The sequence below is a fragment of the Labeo rohita genome, chromosome 24, assembly GCF_022985175.1.
Source record: "Labeo rohita strain BAU-BD-2019 chromosome 24, IGBB_LRoh.1.0, whole genome shotgun sequence".
Classification (NCBI taxonomy): Eukaryota; Metazoa; Chordata; class Actinopteri; order Cypriniformes; family Cyprinidae; genus Labeo; species Labeo rohita.
In genome coordinates this window covers 14,587,596-14,612,839 of record NC_066892.1, presented here as the reverse complement: position 1 = coordinate 14,612,839, position 25,244 = coordinate 14,587,596, and the positions used below count along the sequence as shown (strand labels likewise).

Genomic DNA, 25,244 nt, shown 5'->3' with positions numbered 1-25,244 from the left:
ACATATATATATATATATATATATATATATAGATAGATAGATAGATAGATAGATATATAATAATAATACTAATAAGAATAAAAAAAAATCTATATCAATTTAATATTATAATCAATATTTTTGTCAAGCATAAATATCTAAATATCCTTAAACCAAGATAAATGTAAACAAAAAAACTAATTTACATTGTAATAATAAAACATATTACTATATTTGATCAAATAAATGCAAATAAATATTTTTTAGAAACATTACAAAATGTAATTATTCTAAACACACATAGACAGTTGATTCAATTTTGCTCAATTTCTGCTAAAAAAAAATGAGATATGAAAAAATTATAAATATGATAATAAAATTAATTTTGTCTTATTTTCTAGTATAAATATCTAAATATCCTTAAAGCAAGAAAAATGTAAAAACAAATGTTTTAAATTGTAATAATAATTCACAATATTAGTATTTTCACTGCACTGTATTTTTGATCAAATAAATGCAGCATAAATGCAAAAGCAATATTTATTTAGAATCATTAATTCATTATTCCAAACTTGTAGTGCATATATATATATCTCATTTTTATATAAAATGATTATTATATATATGCACCCCTGCAAATACACTCAGAGAAATTATTATTTTCTTTTTCTTTTTTTGACAAATTTGTAATTAATTTAATTAAAAATTAATTTTAATTAATTTTTGCAGCAAACACAAGTATTATGATAAGGTGTCCAGCTGGAGAGTTTGTTTTGAGTAAATTCATTACAAGTTATAATAATACTTAATTTAATAATTTAATTCATAAATTAATAATTTTATATTTTAAAGTGTAAAAAAGACTTCACTGTCACCAAATAAGTAATGTTCCTCGAATAATACAATACAGGCATTGTGATGCACTTATTTGACTGAGAAAAAGATTAGAATGAAAGAAAGTGAGGGACACAAATATCAGGACGGGAAAGACTGTGCAAGACTGTGCATAAAAGCAAGCAGGCGACCCTGACTATCTCAGAGGGCTGCTTGCTTAAAACACGAGTGCTGCGTTCTGATGCCGCATGCAATTGAAAGCAGCTGTTGAGCGAGTCGACTGCCTCCCCATGTGCTGTTTGCAGCTCGTCTCCCAGGGAGACCCAGTGATTTGCTCTGTTTAGAAGCAGAGCGCAGAGAGGAAAAATCTACTCACAAGACCCGAGGAAAAAAAAAAACGGGCTGCTCTCTATGGAGAAATCCTCAGTGTTGGAAATCTGAATGCGTGTATGAGCGTGCCTGGCCTTCAACGGAAAGACACGCACGTTGTCATTATCATAGAGCTCTTTTTATTCTCTAACAGACTGGGATAGAAACGGTTTTGTGCGTAAAAGGGAAAGTTTCCGTGAAAAGTGTTTTTGTGCATGTGTGTGTGACTGGCCTCCCTCTGTTGGGGAAGATTACTATCTCATTATCAGGCAGGCCTGCTCTATTTGATCGCCGCTCAAGAGGAAAAACAACAGAGGGAGTGCTGGGCATGAGCATGAGAGCTGGAGAGAGCGAGAGTGACAGAGCAAAGGAGAGACAGAGAATACTAACCAGGGAAGGACATGAGAGAAAATCTCCTTGTTTAACCACTCCAGTAACTTTCAATCTCTCAGCACAGCAGAAGAAAACGAATCAAAGGGGGAAAGGAGAGAGAAAATCTCATTCTCTCTCTATCTATGGTTCAAAAACCTAGCGACTTTTCAGACTGAAAAAAAAAATCAATTTCTTAATTAATATCTCTGTCTTATTTTCTAGCAAAAATATCTAAATATCCTTAAACCAAGATAAATGTAATGAAAACATAAATTTTATCAAATAAATGCAGCATAAATGCAAAAAAAAATTAAATAATTAAAAAATGAATTATTCCAAACGAACAGTTAATTAATAAACATTTTTCTTATTTTCCAGTAAAATTATCTAAATATCCTTAAATATGATAAATGAACGACAACTTATAAATGATAAATGAATGACAACATATATTTAAAATGTAATAATATTTTACATAAATTTATACATATTTTTTATATTACTATTTTCACTGTATTTTTATCACAAAAATGCAGCATAGATGCAAAAGACATATTTTTAGAATCATTTAAAAATATATACTATTCCAAGTGGTGTTTATATATAGATTATACACAAACTTTACAAACACAAAATTATACACAAACAAAATTTTTTAATAAATTTTGCTTAATTTATGTTCAAAACTGCCAATGAGATATATCATAATAATAATATAAAAAAAATAATATTTTTGCATTATTGTTTAATATAAATATTCTAAACCTAGACAAATGTAATGAAAACATGTTTTAAATTGTAATAATATTTCACAATATATATATATTTTTTAATTTTCTCTATTTGTTTAAAAAATTGCCAATGAGATTATATAATAATATTTTTTTAAAAATCTTAATCAAGATTTTTGTGTTATTGTCTAGCATAAATATCTAAATATTCTTAAACCAAGATAAATGTCATGAAAACATGTATTTTAAATTGTAATAACATTTCACAATATTACTATTTTCACTCTATTTTTGATCAAATAAATGCAGCATAAATGCAAAAAGTCTTTTTTAGAAACATAAAAAAAAATTTCCAAACTTTTTACCATTAGTGCACACACACACACACACTTTTTGTAATAAAAATAATTATTAATAAAATTTTGCTAAATTTATGCTAAAAAAATTAAAAATGAGATGTATATAACAAATTTATAATAAATTTAAATAAATAATATTTAAATAAAAACAATGTCTTAATCAATATTTTTTGTCTTTTTCTAGTATAAATAATGTTAATATCTATTTATAAAAAATTTTCAGTTTTTTGATCAAATAAAAGCAGCATAAACACACACACATTTTTTAAAAAAAGTGATATTTCCTAGTATAAATATCTAAATAGCCTTAAACCAAGATAAATGTAATGAAAACATCTTTATCTGTAATAAAAACAATAAAATATTTTTTATGAAACATTTAAAAAATTTAATTCTTAAACTTCTGACCAGCAGTGTACATATACACACCCACGCTCAAAAATTTTGGGATGAAGTAAAATATTAATTAAACAATTAAAAAATATAAACATAATTAGTAAAGCCTATTTATTAAAGATTAAGCCTATTTAATAAATTGATTGTCCTTCAAAAACGAGGTCCTGTACAGGGCGCCAAATCAGTCACTAATGAGGCTCCGTTTCTGTTGGAATCCCCCATTAGAAGACAGCTGCCTATCTAGGCGGTATCATCAAAACAGCTCACAATGTTTGGAAACAGAGGTACAATCACAGCCACATTCAACAGGACTGCAAATGTACAGTCTTGTTTTGACGTGACACGCCATTAGCAACACAGTGACCACAGTCAACAGCTCAAAGGAAGCACCTTTGCCCCGTCATAGAGAACCAGCTCTATAATGGAGCGGAGACCATTAAAACAAGCCCACAGCTCTGACACAAATCCATATTCACTTGCACATGTCAACCTCACCTTTGTATTCATAGTTGAGGTTCAGGTAATTGTTGTCCCGGTTGTTCTGGGAGAATGGCGGGCTGTGGAAACACAAGGAGAGAAGGAGGAGAGATGATGGGTTATTTTTGCTTGTTACTTCCCTTGTGTGCAGTGCTGAGGTTGGGCCGCACCGTCTGCCTGGCCTACATTCCTGCACTGCACAGTCCCCCACGTGCCAATGTGACCGCTTGCCACCTGTCGTTACATTCAGGATGGAGTCTTGAGATTTTCTTTACCTGATACCTGACCCGAGATACTAACGTCTGACCATTCATCAGAGTTTTGTAAACTTTTGAATAGCGCAACGAAAGCGTTAAGCGTCAGTTAAATGTGGACAATGCGCTGACCACAAAAAGCAAATATAGGCCGGCATCTAGAACACTCAAAAATAAATAAATAAAATAATGCAAACAAAGAACAATAACACAACATTTTTTTCACTTTATATGCCATTGTACTTTCATGTGGTGGTCACATTTGAAGAACACTTGAGGTCAGAAATTTACATACACCTTGCAGAATCTGCAAAATGTTAATTATTTTGGCAAAATAAGAGGGACAATACAAAATGCATGGTATTTTTTATTTACTACTGACCTGAATAAGATATTTTACAGAAAATACATTTACATATCGTTCTTTTTAAAAAAGTTTACATACAGTTGATTCTTAATACTGTGTTGTTACCCAAATGATTCACAGCTGTTTTTTTGTTTAGTTATAGATGTTCATGAGTCCCTTGTTTGTCCTGAACAGTTAAACTGCCCGCTGTTCCCATAAATTCTTCGGTTTTTCAGCATTTTTGTGTATTTGAACCCTTTCCAACAATGACTGTACGAGTTCGAGATCCGTCTTTTCACACTGAGGACAACTGAGGGACTCATATGCAACTATTACAGAAGGTTCAAACACTCACTGATGCTTCAGAAGGAAACACGATGCATTAAGAGGGGGTGTGAAAACTTTTGCATTTTAAGATCAGGGTAAATTTAACTTATTTCGTCTTCTGGGAAACATGTAAGTATCTTCTGTAGCTTCTGAAGGGCAGTACTAAATGAAAAAAGACGATATTTAGGCAAAATAAGAAAAATGTACACATCATCATTCGGTTCAAAAGTTTTCACCCCCAGCTCTTAATATATAGTGTTTGCTTCTGGAGCATCAGTGAGCGTTCAAACCTTCTGTAATAGTTGCATATGAGTCCCTCAGTTGTCCTTCAGTGTGACAAGATAGATCTCAAAATCATACAGCCACTGTTGGAAGGGACTCATGAACAACTATCATTAAAAAAAAAAAAAAAAAAAGCTGTGGATTATTCAGGTAACAACACATTCAAGTGTATGTAAACTTTTGAATGGGGTCATTTTTTAAATTCAAATACAATTTTCTCTTACGGACTATATGTAAACATCTTTTATAAACAAGGGAAGTAACAAGCATGTATGATCCCTCCTATTTTGGTAAAATAATTAACATTTTGCAGATTCTGTATGTACATGAACCTGTATCTGTATTGTGCATACACTGTGATAACTGTATGTAAAAATATTTCAGACCCATATATATGTGTGTGTATATATATATATATATATGGGTGAAAGACGAAGTAAAAATGCTATGGGGTTTCCTAAATTTAGTGTCAGTAAGATTTTAACATTTTTTAATTCATCATTTTATTCCATGTCAATTTATAATGTTAATATACTTCTATTTCAAATAAATACTGTTCCTTTGAACGTTCTATTCCTTAAAAGAATCACAGTTTTCACAAAAATATTAACTATTATTAATAGTTAAAATATTAAACTATTTTCAACAATGATACTATGATGATGATGATAACAACATTTCATACGTATCATAATTTCTGAAGGACCACGTGACACTAAACACTGGAGTAATGATAATGAAAATTCAGCTTTGCATTACAGGAATAAATTAAATTTTAAAATATATTAACATAGAAAACTGTTATTTTAATTAGTAAAAAGGTTTTCACATTATTACTATTTTTAATTAAATAACACAGCCTTAGTGAGCATTAAAGTCTGTTTTAAAAAAATCTTACCAACCCGAAACAGCAGCATATGATAAATCATAAAATATTAGGAACAAACCAACAGTTTCCAGCGACGCTACAAAGAAATGTTTTCAGAATTGAAGATTGTATTCTTTTAAAATTATACTGATTAAAAACTGAAAAAAAAAAAATTGTAATGTTTAGATCCACTGGTCAAACACCTTTTGCTTCGCAGATTTGCAGCCTGGAGTTAATCACACTTTACATTTTAAATGCATGTACATCCGGTCTTCCGAACTCCTTCATGTGTTTTTTTTAAATGCCATTTCATTTGATACTTCATTTAATTAAACTGCATAGCATAATTAAATTGCATAGCAAAGCACAAAATTCCTTTCATAAACAGTACATTCCTGTGTTCTTGAGTTCTCAGTAATGCCTCAATCGGTTCCGCAGAAAACAGATTCAGAAACAGATTAATCATATTTTCCAGGCAAACAAATGACTAAATCCAATCTGCCATCACTCGCTCAGCTCTGGGTAGTTAGACCGCAAAGGTTATTTTTTGTTTAAATCAATGCGAGCTGTAGCCGGCATTGATTCACAAAACAAAAAGGCTCTAGAACACGAGGACGATGTACAAAAATGACACTGATCCTGCCTTTGCCAATCAAGACGTGCAAGTCGACGTACTGTAAATCAGCAAATCACAACCCTTTTAATGTGAATAATAATAATTCAGTGTTTTACCCAGTTCATGACAGTTAGGGTATGTCAAAAAACTCCCATCTCTTGTTCTCCCTCAACTTCAAAATCGTCCCATATCGCTGTTTTACCTTTTTTGTTAAGGGTGTTTGATCTTGTTTGCATGTTCACTTTGCAAAGACTGGGTCGGTACTTGCAGTGATGTAGGATGATTTTGAAATGATTTTTGAAGTTGAAGGAGAAAATATGATTGGAGTCTTTGACATACCCTATCTGTCTTGAGCCAGAATACACAGAATTCAGGGAGAGCAACACAAAATGGGATCGTTTACAACCACATTTGGGATCGTTTGAAGCCGCATTTAAACTACGTTTTGGAAGTTCAAAATCGGGGCACCATATCAGTCCATTACATGAAGAAAAATCCTGAAATGTTTTCCTCAAAAAACATAATTTCTTCACGTTTAAAGAAAAAAGACATGAACGTCTTGGATGACAAGGGGTGAGTACATTATCTGTCAGTTTTTGGAAGTGGACTTCTCCTTTAATGTTGTTATGAGCTTCCAGTACAGAAAGTACAAACAATTTATTTTACATTCCAGTGAATAAACATTGTACTCAGTAATGCTCACAACACCCTATTTTGGTTCAAAATAGGAAAGATAATACTTTTCTCAAAAGAAACAGGATTTCCCTGAATTATCATCATTGACATCGTTATCGCAATAAATACCAGACACTACAACAAATTGAACTGAAAATAAAACAAAAATGAAAAATAAATTCAAAATAAAACAATAAACCTGCCACCACTATAGACCTAAAAAAATTAAATGCTATCAGTTTACACAATAACTTTGGCAGCAAAATTATTTTAGTATTATTTATATACTATTATACTGTTTATTCATATTTTAAATGAACTTTTATTTAAGTTTTGCATTTTTATCTTAATTTTTGTTTACGTTTTAGTCATGTTGTTATGTGCTTTTGGCATTTTTATAAGTTGTAGATTTTTTTTGAACACTTCTATGTAGCTTTAATTTATGTTTTAGTCATTTCAATATTTCAACTTATTATATTTTAATTAGTTGCCATGGCAACATTTTATTTTTTTTAATTCAGGTTTTTATTTTATTTCGGCTTTATTTCAATTAACGATTCTGATAATTATTTTTTAATAGTTTTAGTTTTACTTCACAATAAAAAAAAAATGGCAAAAAAACTAAAACGGCAATAGTTTTATTGGGAAAAAAAAAGACCAAAAAAAATAATAAAACAAACATAGTTCAACAAAATATCTATAATCTAAATTAAAAAAATTTAAAAAAAAATAATAATAATAAACCTGCCACGACTATTTATATAATATCAGTTTACACAATAACTTTGGCAGAAAAATTATTTTAGTATTATTTATATACTATTATACTGTTTATTCATATTTTAAATTAACTTTTATTTTTAAGTTTTATCAAAATTTTGTTTATGTTTTAGTAAAACAAATGTGCTTTTGTCATTTTTATAAGTTATCATGATACATTTTTAAGCCTATATCGCCCATCCCTAGTCCTTACTACCTTTCTGGGCCTTGAACCTGTTGCGTTTCTGTCTATTCAAGGTCAGAAACCTGTTGGATTTCATCAAAAATATCTTAACTTGTGTTCTGAAGATGAACAAAGGTCTTACAGTTTTAGAACGACACGTGGGTGAGTACTTAACGTCAGAATTTTCTTTTTTGGGTGAACTGTCCCTTTAAGATTTTACTCTTACAGGCAACGGCAGCAACAAATAAGTCACAAGTTAATGTGCAGAGAGACATAAAGTGATTGTTATTGCCCCGACCCTGTTATCCCAGTCTGACGGTGACGTCAGTACGGAGCGGGGGGATCGCCGAGACCCCGGATAATGGGCACACACACACCCGTATGAGGGGAAAAATTTCCATGCACTTGTTTCCTGCCATTGTTCTGAGGGCTAAAAGCCAGATAAGGCTCGTGCAGGTAACATGGTTTTTCTTTCTCTTTCCCTCACTCTCTCTCTCTGGTTCTCACTTTCCTGTCTTTCATTCTCACTCTTTCTTTCCCCTGGGTTTTTTTTGCTTCACACTGCATTATTGACTGGCTCTTTTTATAACAATAACACACAGGCAACAGAAAGCAGAATAGATTGGTGAGATCAACCCACTCTCTCTCATTCGTTCACTTTCTCTGAGCAGAGCAGAGCAGAGCAGAGCAGAGGCGGCAAGCGATAGCGCTGGAATCCAGGCGTCCAGATAAGCAAGCTGTCGCCATGGTGACATCAAGGGCTTCCTGGTTGGCCTTTGTGACGACCTGATTCCATTTCCTCTCTGGGCAGCTGCTACGTTTATCAGATATCCCTAGCCGTAATTATTATAATTTACTCATTAAAGGTGAAGTGAGTAACTGTTGGAACATTAAAAAAAAAACATTCTTCCATCTTCCATTCTTGCAACTATAAATAAGGCATTTTTAGTTTGATTTCAACTAACTACAAGTAGTGATAATACTAAATAACATTTTTCAGTGATGTGACTGTAGTTCTGCCGCTTTTAAAACAATGCCCAACAAGTTGATTAGTGAGGCTATTTTTTATTGTTTAGTTTTGATATTTTTTGGTGGATGAATACTGAAAATTTAAATTAAATTCAAAATAAATGAAATTAAAAAAAAAATTAATTAATTAATTAAAATACATTTTCATGACTCTGGTAAACTAAATTGAAATAAAAAAGCCTCCAAATAATGTTTTGTTTAGTATTAAAGAATATTTATATTTCATAAAATTTCATAACATTATTTCATTAATGGCACCAGAAAACACAATTTAAAACCAATGCATATTATGGGCATTAAAAATAAGAAAATAAGAAAAGGCAAAAAATAAAATAAACATACACTACAACAAATTAAATTGAAAATAAAACAATAATGAAAAATAAATTCAAAATAAAACAATAAACCTGCCACCACTATAGACCTAAAAATTAAATGCTATCAGTTTACACAATAACTTTGGCAGCAAAATTATTTTTGTATTATGTATATACTATTATACTGTTTATTCATATTTTAAATGAACTTTTTTTTTAAAGTTTATATTTTTATCTTAATTTTGGTTTACATTTTAGTCATGTTGTTATGTGCTTTTAGCATTTTTATAAGTTGTAGATTTTTTTAATACTTCTATGTAGCTTTAATTTATTTTTATTTATGTTTTAGTCATTTCAATATTTCAGTTTATTATATTTTAATTAGTTGCCATGGCAACATATTTTTTTTTTCATTTAGGTTTTTATTTTATTTCAGCTTTATTTCAATTAATGATTCAGATAATTACTTTTAATAGTTTTAGTTTTACTTAACAATAAAGAAAAATTGTCTGGCAGTCAAAAAAAAACTAAAATGGCAATAGTTTTATTGGAAAAAAAAGAAAAAAAAAATAAGACTGAAAATTATTAATAAAATAAACAGATCAACAAAAAAAAAATTAAATTTAAAAAAAATCTAAATTAAAAATAAATAAATAAACCTGCCATGACTATTTAAATAATATCAGTTTACACAATAACTTTGGCAGCAAAATATTATTTATATACTACTATACTGTTTATTCAAATTTTGAATTAACTTATTTTTTTTATGTTTTCAATTTTCATCTTAATTTTTGTTTACGTTTTAGTAATTATGTTATGTGCTTTTGGCATTTTTACGTCTTTTTTTTATTTTTTTATACTTCTATGCAGCTTTAATTTATTTTATTTTATTTCAGCTTCTCATATTTCAGTTAGTTGCCATGAAAACATTTGAATTTCTTTTTACATTTAAGTTTTAAATCTAATATGCACCTTTATTTTATTTCAGCTTTATTTAATTAAACATTTAGATAACTATTTTTAATAGTTATAGTTTTACTTAACAATAACAACACTGTCTGGCAGTCAAAAAATCTTAAACAGCAATAGTTTTAATCAAAAACATTAAAAAACAAAATGAACTGAAAATAAAAAAACTAAATTCGAAATAAAAATATATAATAAACCTCCCATCATTACAGCAATTTGTTCAGAGAGATGTCATGATTTTGACAGTTTGTGTATTGTTTTAAGATTTTTCAAGTTAATAAAAATTAAACTTCCCAGCACATCCCATTTTCTGTTTCAATCTGCTATGCACCAACTGTTTCTGAAATGTGCCACCGCAGTATTGCATCGCTGGCTCTTGTATGATAAATTACTTTTGATGTGTCTCATTTGTGTGTCACTTTGAATAAAAACATCTGCAGAATGTAAATACCAGGCTTCCTTAAAACCCAATTAGCAGGCTGGTCTTTTTAAAAACATAGTGTTGTGCATCCCTCATACACACAAGTTCATAAAAAGATGTTTGGCCCACCTGTCCAACGCTTGGTCCAGTGACTGACAGCTGCTGGAAAGTGACCCATTCGCACTCCCGAACGGCTCCATAATCTACAGGCAAAAAATAAATGAGATCATTTCACTGCATTACATTTTTCATTATGGCATGTGCATCTGAACCTTAGCCCTCAACAAGACTGACGTAAGATTTTCCATGAACCAATGCCCATAATATGTCCGAGCTTCCTTTTGCCCAGACTGTTATAGAGTGCACAGTTACACAGAACAGTGACATCTTGTACACTTTATACAAGTCAAAGTACAGGGCGAAAGAACATGAGACCATAAAAACGCACTATTGTTTCTTTTAATGGGACTTTTCACACTTTGCTCACCCATGAACTGATTACTAAATTAAATTATTGAGGAAATTGTTAAATAAAGTTGTTATTTTTGTTTTCTCAGAGCTTTATAAAAACCACTGACGTCACATGGACTATTTTATTGACGTCCTTAAAGCTCTCGGATTTCATAAAAAATATCTTAATTTGTGCTCTGAAGATGAACGAAGGTCTTACGGGTTTGGAACGACATGAGGGTGAGTAATGAATGACAGAATTTTCATTTTTGGGTGAACTTTTCAAGGGTTAAAAAAGCATGTAACTTTAATCTCCAGCTCCAAACCAAGGCTTACATTGGAGTCGAGCGTTTCTGGGATGAACTCTCCTTCGCTGTGGATGCTGGTGTAGGACCCCTGCCGAGCGATCTGCTGTTGTTCTTCTGGTACGCTGCCCGGAGGGGGTGAGGTGCGGCCCGTGTTGAGAGATCCTGCAGACAGACGGAAGGAGGTTAGCATGACACATCGCGCAGTCTGATGCAAAAGAAAAAAATCTTGAATAGTGATACTTCCACGGCAACTAATAACAGAGTGCAGGATGCCAGAAACAAAAAGAAAGTCGAGCAGACTGAAGTGAATAATGACTGGGATGGAAGCGTGGTGTGAGTGACAGGTACATGTGAGCAGAATGTGAGAGGAAGAGACAAAACAGAGCTGATGGAGAGAATTGAAGAAAAGGAGGATTTGACAGTGCTAATGGAGGACGAATACAGAGAGAGGAGTTTAATGAAAAAGCCAATATCAAATATAGCTGCAAGTAGTGATTACTGGGGTTCAAGCACTTATTTAGCCAGCCTTTAACCACCTAAAATGAAGATAATTTGCCATAGTAAAATTGTTTTTTAAAGGAGAAGTCCACTTTCAGAACAAAAATTAACAGATAATGGACTCACCCCCTTGTCATCCAAGATGTTCATGTCTTTCTTTCTTCAGTTGTAAAGTAATTGTTTTTTGAGGAAAACATTTTAGGATTTTTCTCCATATAAAGAACTGATATGGTGCCCCGATTTTGAACTTCCAAAATTCAGTTTAAATGCAGCTTCAAACGATACCAAATGCAGTTGTAAACGATCCCAGCCAAGGAAGAAGGGTCTTATCTAGAAAAATGATTGGTTATTTTAATAAAAATAATACAATTTATATACTTTTTAATGTCAAACACTCGTCTTGTCTTACTCCGCCTGAACTCTGTTTTTCTGGTTCATGACAGTTAGGGTATGTCGAAAAACTCCCATCTCATGTTCTCCCTCAGCTTCAAAATCGTCCTATATCGCTGTTTTACCTTTTTTGTTAAGGGTGTTTGATCTTCTTTGCATGTTCACTTTGCAAAGACTGGATTGGTACTTCTGCAGCGATGTAGGATGATTTTGAAATGATTTTTGAAGTTGAGCGTTTGAGATTAAAAAGTATTTAAATTGTACTATTTTTATGAAAATAACAGATTGCTTCACTAGATAGACCATTCTTCCTCGGCTGGGATCATTTACAACTGCATTTGGGATCGTTTGAAGCTGCATTTAAACTGCATTTTGGAAGTTCAAACTCGGGGCACTGTATCAGTCCATTATATGGAGAAAAATCCTGAAATATTTTCCTTATTTCTTTACGATTTACGAAACAAAGACACGAACATCTTGGATGACAAGGGGGTGAGTACATTATCTGTAAATTTTTGTTCTGGAAGTGGACTTGTCCTTTAACGTGTACGCCTGCTATAGCACCCGCTGTGGTATGATCTCTTGAAATCGTTGCATGCTTGTTTAGAATCAAGTTTTGAGATTTCTTTTAGGCTTTATAGGATTTGGGGTAAATCTATACAGTCCCCTTTTCTAAACGACTCCGTTATAGCTTCCCAAAGGGTACATTTTGAGCATTTTTCAATAACTATTGACCTAGAGAGTCTAGAGAATTGTACTGCAGTGTTTTTTACAGACTGAGTGAAAAAACTAGGACTAGTTTACAAAAGTAGGCGTTTTACATCTTCTCAATCATTTAACAAACAATTTGATTGACAGCAGTGGTTCTAGATTGAGCTCTTCGTAAGTGTTCTGAGTTTGACAAAGATATCTTATTCCGGAGTTTTTTTTACCAAAATTTCGAACGTTTTAGCATCCCTTTGCAACGGTGAGTTGAAAGTAATTTTTTTTTGATAATTATTGATATTCGCTCTCCAGAGAATCTTTCTGCACTAGTTTTTACGATCTGGCGAAAAACCTAAGAGTAGTTCGCAAAAGTAGATTTTTCAAAAAATCCAAAATTTCCACTTTTGGCTCACGATCGAATCTGATGTATTTGTCCGGTGTGAGCCAAGGTTTCCAACGACATAAGACACTTGAGTCTGCGACTGACGGTTTAGGAGTTATGAGCGATTTCGCACTTTTGATCGCTGTAGCGCCCCCATCAGGCCGATTGGGGTGAGCCTTGATGACATTGTCGGCAGTGCGAGTACTACAATCACTCCAAGTTTCAAGTCTCTACAACTTACGGTTTGGTTTGCATGATCAGTTTTACGTGGAGATCTCTGATCCTTAGCTATTATAAAAATTACAATAGGGTTTCAGCACTATGCGCTTGAACCCCTTATTAAAAAAACAAGGATGGTGAAGAAAGCAGGAGGGGATTATCGCTCCCATTTCTATATCTATTTACATTTTCATTTACCTGTACACAACTGCATAACATCATACAAACCAACTGCTAAACATCATACAAAACTACAAAGCTATGTATGTAGGCAGTGCACAAGTATTTCTCCCCCAACCCATTATAATGACAAATGCTGACTGCTCTGACATACTGAAATCTGTAAAAATACATCCTTGACATTCAGCCAGCAAAAACCTATAACTGCCATCATTCAGTATGCAACGGGAAGCGAGCTATCTCCTCTCTCTCGTCTCATCCTCAGGTGTGAAAACAAAGCGATGGTGCCAAACAACTGAAAAAAATGTGAGATGGTGAGAAAGAGAGTGTGTCACTGAGCTCTCTATCTCTGAAAAATGCTCTATACTCGCTCTATTTGGAGACGACACTCGTTCGTTTTGCATAATATTCATGTTATTTTACTCTTTATTGGCTGCTGAATAATGTGTTAATGACCTGATCAGACCTACATCTAATTAATATTACCTGTAAAAACCATGCTATACTGGCAGATTTAAAACACTTAACATAGGAAACTGAAGATAAACAAACACGTTTTATGTCACTTGTGTGTGTGACATGACAAACGGTTGTACGCATGTGAATTCACAGTTTTCTACTGCTGACAGGGCAAAAAGCTTTGAGAGATGCCTTTTTAAACTCGTTCCACTAGTCTTTGCTCTACGATCTGAGACTGACAATGAAATAAATTTACAAAAGTGGCTCCTAACAGAGCTTGAATCAAACTCAAGATGCCCTTGACTGTCCTCACGATGTCCTAAAAGCTACATCAGTCAAATACTTCTGACAGACCTCTGTCATCAGTTTCCTGCATGAATTTGCATGAAGGTGCATTTTATAGAATTCATTTATAGGACCCTATGATTTCTGCGATGCGGAAAACACGGACAGAATCGTGGAGTCCAACTAAATATATACTTAAGCATGTTTGATTGTGTTAAAGTAAACCTATTCCATGTATACTTTAGGACACTTTAAATAATATTGTTCTTTAAATGCAAAAAAGATCATACAATCCTCATCAATAGTGACATTATAACATATTTTAGGCTTAAATATTAAAGGATAAATTCACTTTCAAAACAAAAATTTACAGATAATGTACTCACCCCCTTGTCATCCAAAATGTTCATGTCTTTTGTTCTTCAGTCATAAAGAAATAATGTTTTTTGATGAAAACTTTTTAGGATTTCTCTCCATGTAATGGACTTCTATGGTTCCCCCAAATCTGAACTTCCAAAATGCAGTTTAAATGCAGCTTCAAACGATCCCAGCTGAGGAAGAAGGCTCTTATCTAGCAAAACGATTGGTTATTTTCTAAAAAATAATTTATACTTTTTAACCTCAAACACTCGTCTTGTCTAGTTCTGTGTGAACAGTTTTTTTTTTTTTTTCCAGTCATAACAGGTAAGGTAAGGGTACATCTAAAAACTCCAATCTTATTTTCTCCTCCAACTTTAAAATCGTCCTACATCGCTGTTTTAAATTTTTTTTTGTAAATGGTGTTTGATCTTCTTTCCATGTTCACTTTGTAAACTCGGTACTTCTGCAGTGATGTAGGATGATTTTGAAGTTGGAGGAGAAAATGAGACGGGAGTTTGTAGACGTACCCTAACTGTCATGTCCGAAAAAGAACCGAAAAAGTTCAAACAGAGCTAGACGAAACAAGCGTTTGAGGTTAAAAAGTATATATATTGTAAAAATTGTAAAAAAAAAAAAAAACAAAACAAAAAAAAAACAATTGTTCTGCTAGATAAGACCGTTTTTCCTTGGCTGGGATCATTTAAAGTCCTTTGAAGCTGCATTCCTCAAAAAACATAATTTCTTTACGATCGAAGAAAGACAGACATGAACATCTTGGATGACAAGGCGGTGAGTAAATTATCTGTAAATTTTTGTTCTGGAAGTGAACTAATCATTTAAGAAATGTGCATTGTGCACAAGTAGTACTCCAAATAAAGTTTAATTACAATTTTTACATATTTCTTTTTTTATCTCTTGAGCAATGTGTCAGTAAAAATGTTAATAGACTTGAACTATACTTAGTATAAAATAAATGCATTTTAAATATATTACTTTTGTGCAAGTGTTTTAATGAATATTTTTTAATTGAACTATTAAAAGAGAGTCTAGAAAAATTTAAAGGGGTCATCGGATGCCCATTTTCCACAAGTTGATATGATTCTTTAGGATTTTAATAAAGTCCATAATATACTTTGGTTAAAAATTCTCAATGGTAGTGTAAAGCACCACACTTTTTACCTTGTCAAAATGAGCTCTGCAAAAATCATCCCATTCTGAGGCATTGTTCCTTTAATGCAAATGAGCTCTGTTCGCCCCGCCCCTCTCTTCTCTCTGTGGAGTGACGAGCCTGTTTACTTTAGCCACGTTTAGCCACTAAACTTACTAACTAGCACGTTATTAGGAAAGGCGATCACAAAGATTCATAAAAAACCCTTATACTCACTTCTGCTGTAAGTGAAGCTGGTTGACGAATGATTTGCGTGAACATTGGCACATTTATGTAGATCGGGAGGCGCATTCCCTTCACAAACAAACGTAATCCACTGCATCTTCAGTGGCTCAGATGTCGGGAGTAAATAACGACCACTATGTTCATTATTACATCCAGCAACACAACACCTCAATCGCTCAATCAGAGATATTCTTGTCTAACTTACATTCCTGCTCCAACATCGAAACAATGGAAGTTGGACTGTTACATCTGATCTGAGGTAAGACGCTCATGTCAATCAACTATCGCGGGAGCGGCCTCTGGTGGGTGTGACGCCACAACGACAGGCATCTGAGAATGACTCGATTTGAAAAAGAGGATATTATTTTTACAGATTACTTAAAAACCACTGCATAGATTTTTATCATTATAGGGTAGATTTGTACATACACTGCCAACACACATTAATGTTCAAACAACATAAAAAAGTGAACTTTGCATCCGATGACCCCTTTAAATGGAAAAAGGGAATGTAATTAATACAAATGTAATTAATAAAACAGATTTCGTAGGACCCTACATTTACTAATACTAATATCAGAGTAATACTCCATTATTATGTTGAAATATAAAGACATTTCTCTGTCTAGATCAGTACTAAATCCACTAGGAGGCACAAAACTACAAATGTAATGTCTTTGAGAAAAGCATTCTACCTGATTGACTTGTAAACAAGCAGCTATAATGATACTCCTGAATATTTGTTCAAGTAAACTGTTTATTTGGTACAAGCATGTCAAGCAAACTGATTCCTGCTAGCCAAATATTATGTAAATGCAGTCGCACAGGGAAGCGGTATCAAACCGATGATTTTAATCCACTCCTCTGCCATTCAAAACATCCTAAATGATTTTTCCAGGCTTTCTCTAACAGGCCTGACGTCACTGCGCGCTTTGATGCCATTCTCCAGGGCCGACGGAGAAAGTGCAAACAACACATATGATAAAGCCATTATATACTGCAATTTTGACTGGCGTGCGTGTGTGTGTTAGGGGTGTGTGTGAGCCAATGTGACGCACCTGTAGAGTGTTTGCGCACTCGTTCGGAGCCTTTGAGAACCGAGGCTTTGAGATCTCCCAGGGACCTGGATGACCTCATCTCGCTCTGCTTGTCTTGGCCGCTCACCTGAAGGAACTGTGAAGAGGTGGACATATATGAGGAAATCTGCAAAACCTGAAAATGTTGTACCGGTAGTTTGTTTTCCAATACAAATCTAAATGTAAACAACCTTAAAACTTCAGAGGCAAAATTATGTAACACATCAAGAAATGAATAATCCTGAATTAAGGCTGTTCTATCATTCATATTTAAAAAAAAAAAAGAAAAAAAAAGGGAACTTAATTATTAAAATTAATATTATTAATAAATTATATTTAAACTATATTTAAAAATATTATAATTAATTTATAAAAAATTAAATTTAACAAAATTCTTTATTTTATCTGAATAGAAAGGTCCCAACCGTAATGCGTGGTCGCACTCTTGTGGTCTGAGAACTAGTTAATGCACGGGTTAGGGTTTCCTTTTGGGTTTAGGTGTTGTTTTGGTTATGGCTTTGGTTTGGGTTTAGTTTGGGTCGCTTTGCTTTGTTTTGGCTTGGACTCACTTGGTTGTTGGGAGGTGTTTTCAGAATCACTCGCAGTAGGTTGTTCATTGCAGAGCTGGAGTTCAATCCCTGAACCGCTCGGTCCAAATCCTCCTGACACTTCAGAGCCACCAACATCTAAGACAAGACATTTCATTAATAAAATAGAGAGTTTAAAAACAAGACACACATGAAATGCACAGATCCTTACTGCAAAATATAAATGCTTATCAGATTACAAGTAACTAAAGAGTAACTGATATGTAGTGTAAACATCATATCTTGAGATAAAGGTTAGATAAAAAGTATAAAATTCTTTTATAATTTAACTGATTTTGATTACACTAGCATTCGATGGTTTGAAGTCTCTTCTGCTCACCAAGTCTGCATTTATTTGATAAAAAATACAGTAAAATAGTAATATTGTGAAGTATTATTATGATTTGAAATATCAGTTTCCTATTTCAGTTTTTTATGTTATTTATTCCCAGTTTTCAATATCAGATGTTTCAGAAATCATTGTAATATGCTGATTTGGTGCTGAAGAAATATTTCTTATTATCAAGGTTAAAAACTGTTGTTTTGCTTATTTTGTGGAAACACTAATACATTTTTTCTGGATTGTTGGATGAATAGAAAGTTCAAAAGAACAGCATTTATTTGAAATCTTTTATAACATTATACATTTTCTTACAGTCTTATATTATAAATTCATTGTAAATTTGTCATGCTCTTAAAATCGCATATAATAAAATGCAATTATAATGAAAAATAGTTTTAAAATTAATTCATTAATTTACTTATTTCCTTTTTATTTTTTGAAACAAATATTTACTCAAAATTCACTAAACAGAAACTGGAAAAACAGAAAATGATCTGTATTATTCACTGACAAATTAGTGAATAAATTCATCATAAATTCACTGTAAATTTGTCATTCTCCTAAAATTGTATATAATAAAATGCAATAATAAGGAAAAAAAATTGCAATTAATTAATGAATTAATTTATTATTATTACTATTATTTTTTTTTTTACAAATATTTATAATATTTACTAAAAATTCACAAAACAGAAATTGAAAAAACAGAAAATTATCTGTTTTATTCATTGACAATTTAGTAAATTAATTCATCATAAATTCACTGTAAATTTGTTATGCTCGTAAAACTGTATATAATAAAATGCAATGATAAAACTGTTTTTGAATTAATTAATTAATTAATTTAGTTATTACTGTTTTATTTTATTTTTATTTATTTTTACAAATATTTACTCAAATTTCACTAAACAGAAATTGGAAAAACAGAAAATTATCTGTATTATTTACTGACAAAATAGTGAATAAATTCATCAATTTTTTTGTAAATTTGTTATGCTCCTAAAATTGTATATAATAAAATGCAATGATAACGAAAAATAGCTTTAAAATTAATTAATTAATTACTTCAGCTATTACTGTTTTATTTTATATTTATTTATTTTTACAAATATTTACTCAAAATTCACTAAACAGAAATTGGAAAAACAGAAAATGATCTGTATTATTCACTGACAAATTCTATATTATTCTATAAATTCTATATAATAAAATGCAATCATACTGAAAAGTTTTTTAAATTAATTAATTAATTAGTTTATTTATTACTTTGTTTTTGTTTTTTTTTACCTAAAATTCACTAAACAGAAACTGGAAAAACAGAAATTTATCAGTATTATTCATGACAAATTAGTACATTTTGGAAGTAACAAACTACCATTTTTGTTAACAAGCCCAACAGACACAATTACTGTCTGATGCAGTAATGACTTAATATGGGCCGATTAATTGTCCTGGCTGATATATACTGACGAAAAGTTACAATACAACCTAAAGTTACAATAAGCTACTAGGATCAATGCAGCACCTCTTTATCAGTGTAGTATAGGTCCATTTGCTGGCCGAAGGCCTCCGTCACTTTCTGAAGCAGATCTTTGAACTTCAGCGGCCTTTGGAATGGAATGATTCTAAAACAAGAGAAAAAAAAATCTCTGGTCAAACCAAAACAACTTTAAGACACCTACAAATTCGAAGTACAACGACATTCCTTTCGTTTAGTTACACTGTCCATACGTAAGCGGTATGTAAACATGGCGATGTGGACGTGTATGATGGCACCCTTCCAATCACGGGTCACATCCTGACACTGGGGGTCGTTGCCATAGCAACAGAGTTGATGAAGGACAGGTCAGTTGAACACATGTTGCAAAATCATTTATCAGCATACGGAAAGGCGTCACCGCAGATGTGTGTGAGTCTACTTCTACAACCATTTATGGTGTATTCATGCATTTGACAGACTACAAATTGTGTTGTCTGTTTACTGAACAAGCGTGGCTATGTTTAGAGTGTGCGTCAACGTGTGGGGCGAGAGAAAAAAGGAACTGAGAGTGTAAATTGGTTTGTGTATGCATGATGATAATAATGCAAGGCAAGCATGATGAGTTTGAATGTGCATACGTGTGTGTTTGGCCTAATCAAGCGAAGCGGACCACTGTTTCAACACCGGGGCCCACATCACAACGCACACAAAGGCAGATGGAGCGCTTCCTGAGAGGAAAGAGGAAAAAAAGTGGAGCAGCACTGGAAGTAGCAGGAAGCACGTTTTCCCCTCCTCCTCCAAAGCCAAATTTTGCCCCGCACACACACAGCACTTCATATCAATGACTTTTGAAGGAGCATTATCACGTCTTTCTTTCTTCACTCGAAAAGAAATGAAGGTTTTTGAGGGAAACATTCCAGGTTTTTTCTCCATACAGTGGACTTCAATGGGGATCAGTGGGTTGAAGGTCCAAACTGCAGTTTCAATGCAGCTTCAAAAGGCTCTGCACGATTCCAGCCGAGGAATCTTATCTAGCCAAACAATCAGTTTTTTTAAAAAAATAAATAAATAAAAATTGATATACACGTTCGCTTTGTAAACACTGGGTCGGTACTTCTGCCTGTCACCAGTGACCTTTCTAACATGACTACGTTATGTGTGAAGTCGAACTAGTGCGTGATGAGCATTTGTGGTTTAAAAAAAAAAAAATGACTAATCGAAATCAAATTCTTTGGTTTTTCAGCATTTTTGTGTATTTGAACCCTTTCCAACAATGACTGTATGATTTTGAGATTCATCTTTTCACACTGAGGACGACTGAGGCACTCATATGCAACTATTACAGAAGATTCAAACGTTCACTGAGGCTTCAAAAGGAAACACGGTGCATTAACCCTTAAAGACCGAGACAGCTGCCCGCGGCTAAAAATAAGTATTGTTATTAAATATCTAATAACTTTTGAACCGCTCATCCAATCTAAATGATTTATTGTTTGCAGTGAACATGATTACGTCATCACATTTTGATTGCATTGATTGGTCAGAGGAAACCAATGCAAACTTCAAGTTCTCCTGTTTACAATGATATACAGCACTTGATGCTGACTACTAGAATAGGTCTGAAAAAACAAACTTTTGACCAGAATGAAAATATGTACATTTTTCTTATTTTGCCTAAATATCATATTTTTTTCATTTAGTACTGCCCTTCAGAAGCTACAGAAGATACTTACATGTTTCCCAGAAGACAAAATAAGTTAAATTTACCCTGATCTTCAAATTCAAAAGTTTTCACCCCTGGCTCTTAATGCATTGTTTTTCCTTCTGGAGCATCAGTGAGCGTTTGAACCTTCCGTAATAGTTGCATATGAGTCCCTCAGTTGTCCTCAGTGTGAAAAGATGGATCGTAAAATCATATAGCCATTTTTGGAAAGGGTTCAAATACACAAAAATGCTGAAAAGCCAAAGAATTTGAAGGACCTAAAGGAGTTTTCTGAAGAACAGTGGCAGGACAAACAAGGGACTCATGAACAACTATCACTAAACAAAAAAACACAGCAGTGGATCATCAGGTAACAACACAGTATTAAGAATCAACCGTATGTAAACCTTTGAACCGAATCATTTTTATAAATTAAACTATTTTCTAGTGGACTACTGTATATGTAAACATCTTATGTGAAATATCTTACTCAGGTCAGTACTAAATAAAAAATAACATGCCTTTTTATTTTGTAAAATAATTAACATTTTGCAGATTTACACTGGCCGATCAGTGAGATAGTAATGGAAGGAAAATCATAGCGGAAGACTGGAGAAATGGAGGATGTAGAGTACGAGATGATTTTCCTTCCTCGGCGCGCACAGATAAGCGCCTCGGTTTGGCCGCGTCTCTCCACGCTTGGCATGGTGTGCGGCGCTCTCCTCCTTCCTGTCTCGGTGTTGCAGCCGCTGCCAGAGGAAGAGAGTTTTGAGTGTGTCCAACTAGGCTGGTCTGTTAACTAATGCCTGTTCTGATGAGTTTTTTATTACTGTAGACGCAAAAGTGATGATTTATGATGTGTGCTGTGAGATATGGAGCTGCACGCATGTTTAACACATGTTACATTTTACAACTTTCTGATGTAATGCAATGGAAACAAACTCAAACTGATATTACAATATTGCTGTGAAAATAGGTCGAATGGATTTTGCTGTTAATACACTATTGTTCAAAAGTTTGGCGTTGTAAAAACAATAATATTGTTGTATTGTATTATGGAAAGTACAGTATTATGGTTTAAAGTAGCTGTTTTTATTAATATATTTTAAAACATATTTGCAAAGCTGAATTTTCAGCATCATTACTCTAGTCGATCATTGTAATATGCGTTGTGTTTTTTAATATTTTTGTTGAAACTGATGTTTTTTCCAGACTTTTTTATGAGTAAAAAAAGAACAGAATTTATTTTAAATGATCGATTGGATTAGTCCCTCCTAAATAAAAGTATTAATTAAACATTTTTTGAAAAACTTTCTGACTGTTCAACTTTTGAACAGTAGTGTTCCTATTGAACACTTCATTTTTTTTATCTGCACAGTGCAATTTGCATAGTGGAAAAAAACTGTTATGCATATTTATGAGAGTGGATGGAAGTCCCACCATCTGGCCAGGCAGGTTTATTAAGATTTACTGATATCATTGTTTACCCAAACAATAATATACAGACAGAGTTTAATACTAATTTTGTCCCTCATTTTAATTTTTTCTCTTTGTGAAGAAATACTGTGCAGGAGAGAAGAGACATATACAGAGCCCTGGCCAGTAAAGGAAATGCCAAGATGTTAAGCTTCCTTAAAAACAAAGTCCATTTAAGGAAAGTTAAGGGGGGCTGTGAGGGGATGCTGGGGGTTTACAGAAAACTGGAGAGAAAAAAAAATAACATTTTACCAGTAACAAATTAAAAAATACAATAATAGACGCAAGCTAAAATTACATAACAATAACAATTTGCTTAAAGGGATAGTTCACCCAAATTTGAAAATGATTTATTCACCCTCAAGCCATTCTAGATGTATATGACTTAATTCTTTCAGACGGATACAATTAGAGATATTAAAAAAATGTCCTGGCTCTTTCAAGCTTTATAATGGCTGTTGAGTTATGAAGCCCAAAAAAAGTGCATCCATCTATCATTATAAGTACTTTTACTAAAAAAAAGCATATATATATTTTTTTCCAGAAGGCATTTATTAACACCCCAGATCTTTTTATGATGATTAGATGCATTATATTGGACTTCAAGATCTCAACACCCATTCACTGCCATTGTAAAGCTTGAAAGAGCCAGGACATTTTTCAGTACAGCTCTGACTGTATTTATTTTCAGTGACAGCTCTGACACCTAGGATTGCTTGAGGGTGAGTAAATCATGAGGTGAATTTCGTTTTTGGGTGAACTGTCCCTTTAAGAAGCTTTAATGCAATTACAAATTTTGTACATCATTAATATTTAACATATTTCAGGTTTTATTGGAATTAAAAACCATTTTAGAGCAAAAAAATGTGACATGAAGGCGAATAGCTATTCTGATTGAAGGTGGGGTGTCGTTTTCAATAGCCTCCCAATTACTTTCATTGATTTATCCACTAGCGGTCCGTCACCTTTTCTCATACATCTCTGCTTAAAGCAGAGGCAGAACAGAAGAGAGTTAAACACAAAGATTTTGTGCCACAGCAGCCAATTAGAGCTGTGAAAGCAGCACACCCCGGCTGCCTGTCACCTCAAATGCAGCGTGTGACGCTGCGCCGACTTCCTGTGACATAACCCAGCAAGGCATTTCACACAAACGGTGGACCTCTAGGGATCTTTAAGACGAAAGTGTGACTTCTCTCAGGACGCTGACTGACAATAACGTTACTTTACTTTCTTCCTGTAAACAAAGCTTTGTCAGATTATTCCTACACAGAAACACTGGCTTGATATGAGGGAAAATACCGACTTTTTATGAGTACCTTAGTAAGACGTTAGGTTTGCTAAACCACATATGGATATACTTTGCAAAGACTCACGTGGTGGCATTTGGCAGTCTTGAGATGGGGAAAAAATGACATGTTCTGTGGGTGTATGGATGACCTACAGGACATTGAAAATTAATACTGGGTGTGCCATTGAGCTCAAACACTTGGCTTCACCTCTTATTTCCCCTGCCTGCGTCTGCCAAACTGTACCAGAGTGTGTGTGTGAAACGCGGCGTCGAAATGTCAAAATACTTTTATAGGAACGTTCCGGTTCTTTTGGGCAGCTTGGCGTATTTTCCACTCTTCGACGTGCCGAGAGATCTTAGAAATGGCGTAACGAGAGCTGGGATAAGACGAGAGGAATGCGATCAGGGACGGGACATAGAGCTGCCGAAATAATGAGAACGTTCCGACTCACCGTTTCTCTCGCTCATGCTCCAGCTTCACCCGCAAATCCTGAGAGAAGAAAACAACAACATGAAATGAATTAATTTAGTGGATCAAATACACAAATGAATTCTGATAATCTGCTCTTGTGTGCAAACCATAAGTAAAATCAGTACTGCGAACAAACAAGAAAATAGCATTTAGAAACCTTACACGACATATAGTATATTCAATAAAAAACAGATAAAATAAATAAGACTTATTAAATGTGTGGTACTTTTCTTGGTCGCTTAAAGGGTTAGTTTACACAAAAATGAAAATTCTGTTATTAATTACTCACCGTCATGTCATTTCAAATCCGCAAGACCTTTGTTCATCTTGGGAACACAAATTAAGATATTTTTAATGAAATCCGAGATCTTTCTGACCCTGCGTCGACAGCGAAACACGTTCAAGGCTCAGAACAGTAGTAAGGACATCGATAAAACAGTCCCGAAATTGTTGAATAAAGTTAAGATTTTTGTTTTCTGTGCACACAAGGCTTCATGAAATTATGGTTGAAGCACTGACATTACATGGACTATTTTATTGATGTCCTTACTACCTTTCTGGGCCTTACTTGCTTTGCATTCAAACACCACAAGATGTGATACTGAATAAATATTACAAATAATA

General features: G+C 33.2%; 1 protein-coding gene across 1 annotated transcript in view; it reads right to left on the bottom strand.

The window, feature by feature from the left end:
- The window catches only part of map3k22 (mitogen-activated protein kinase kinase kinase 22), an 83,651-nt gene that overhangs the window by 19,985 nt on the left and 38,422 nt on the right, over positions 1 to 25,244 (bottom strand). The window contains exons 5-11 of the mRNA XM_051097639.1: positions 24,601 to 24,638; positions 19,728 to 19,827; positions 17,842 to 17,958; positions 17,255 to 17,369; positions 11,354 to 11,487; positions 10,697 to 10,770; positions 3,536 to 3,597 (exon numbers count right to left, since the gene is read on the bottom strand). Of these exons, the coding sequence (XP_050953596.1) occupies positions 3,536 to 3,597; positions 10,697 to 10,770; positions 11,354 to 11,487; positions 17,255 to 17,369; positions 17,842 to 17,958; positions 19,728 to 19,827; positions 24,601 to 24,638 (640 nt within the window). The remainder of the gene's footprint in view (positions 1 to 3,535; positions 3,598 to 10,696; positions 10,771 to 11,353; positions 11,488 to 17,254; positions 17,370 to 17,841; positions 17,959 to 19,727; positions 19,828 to 24,600; positions 24,639 to 25,244) is intronic.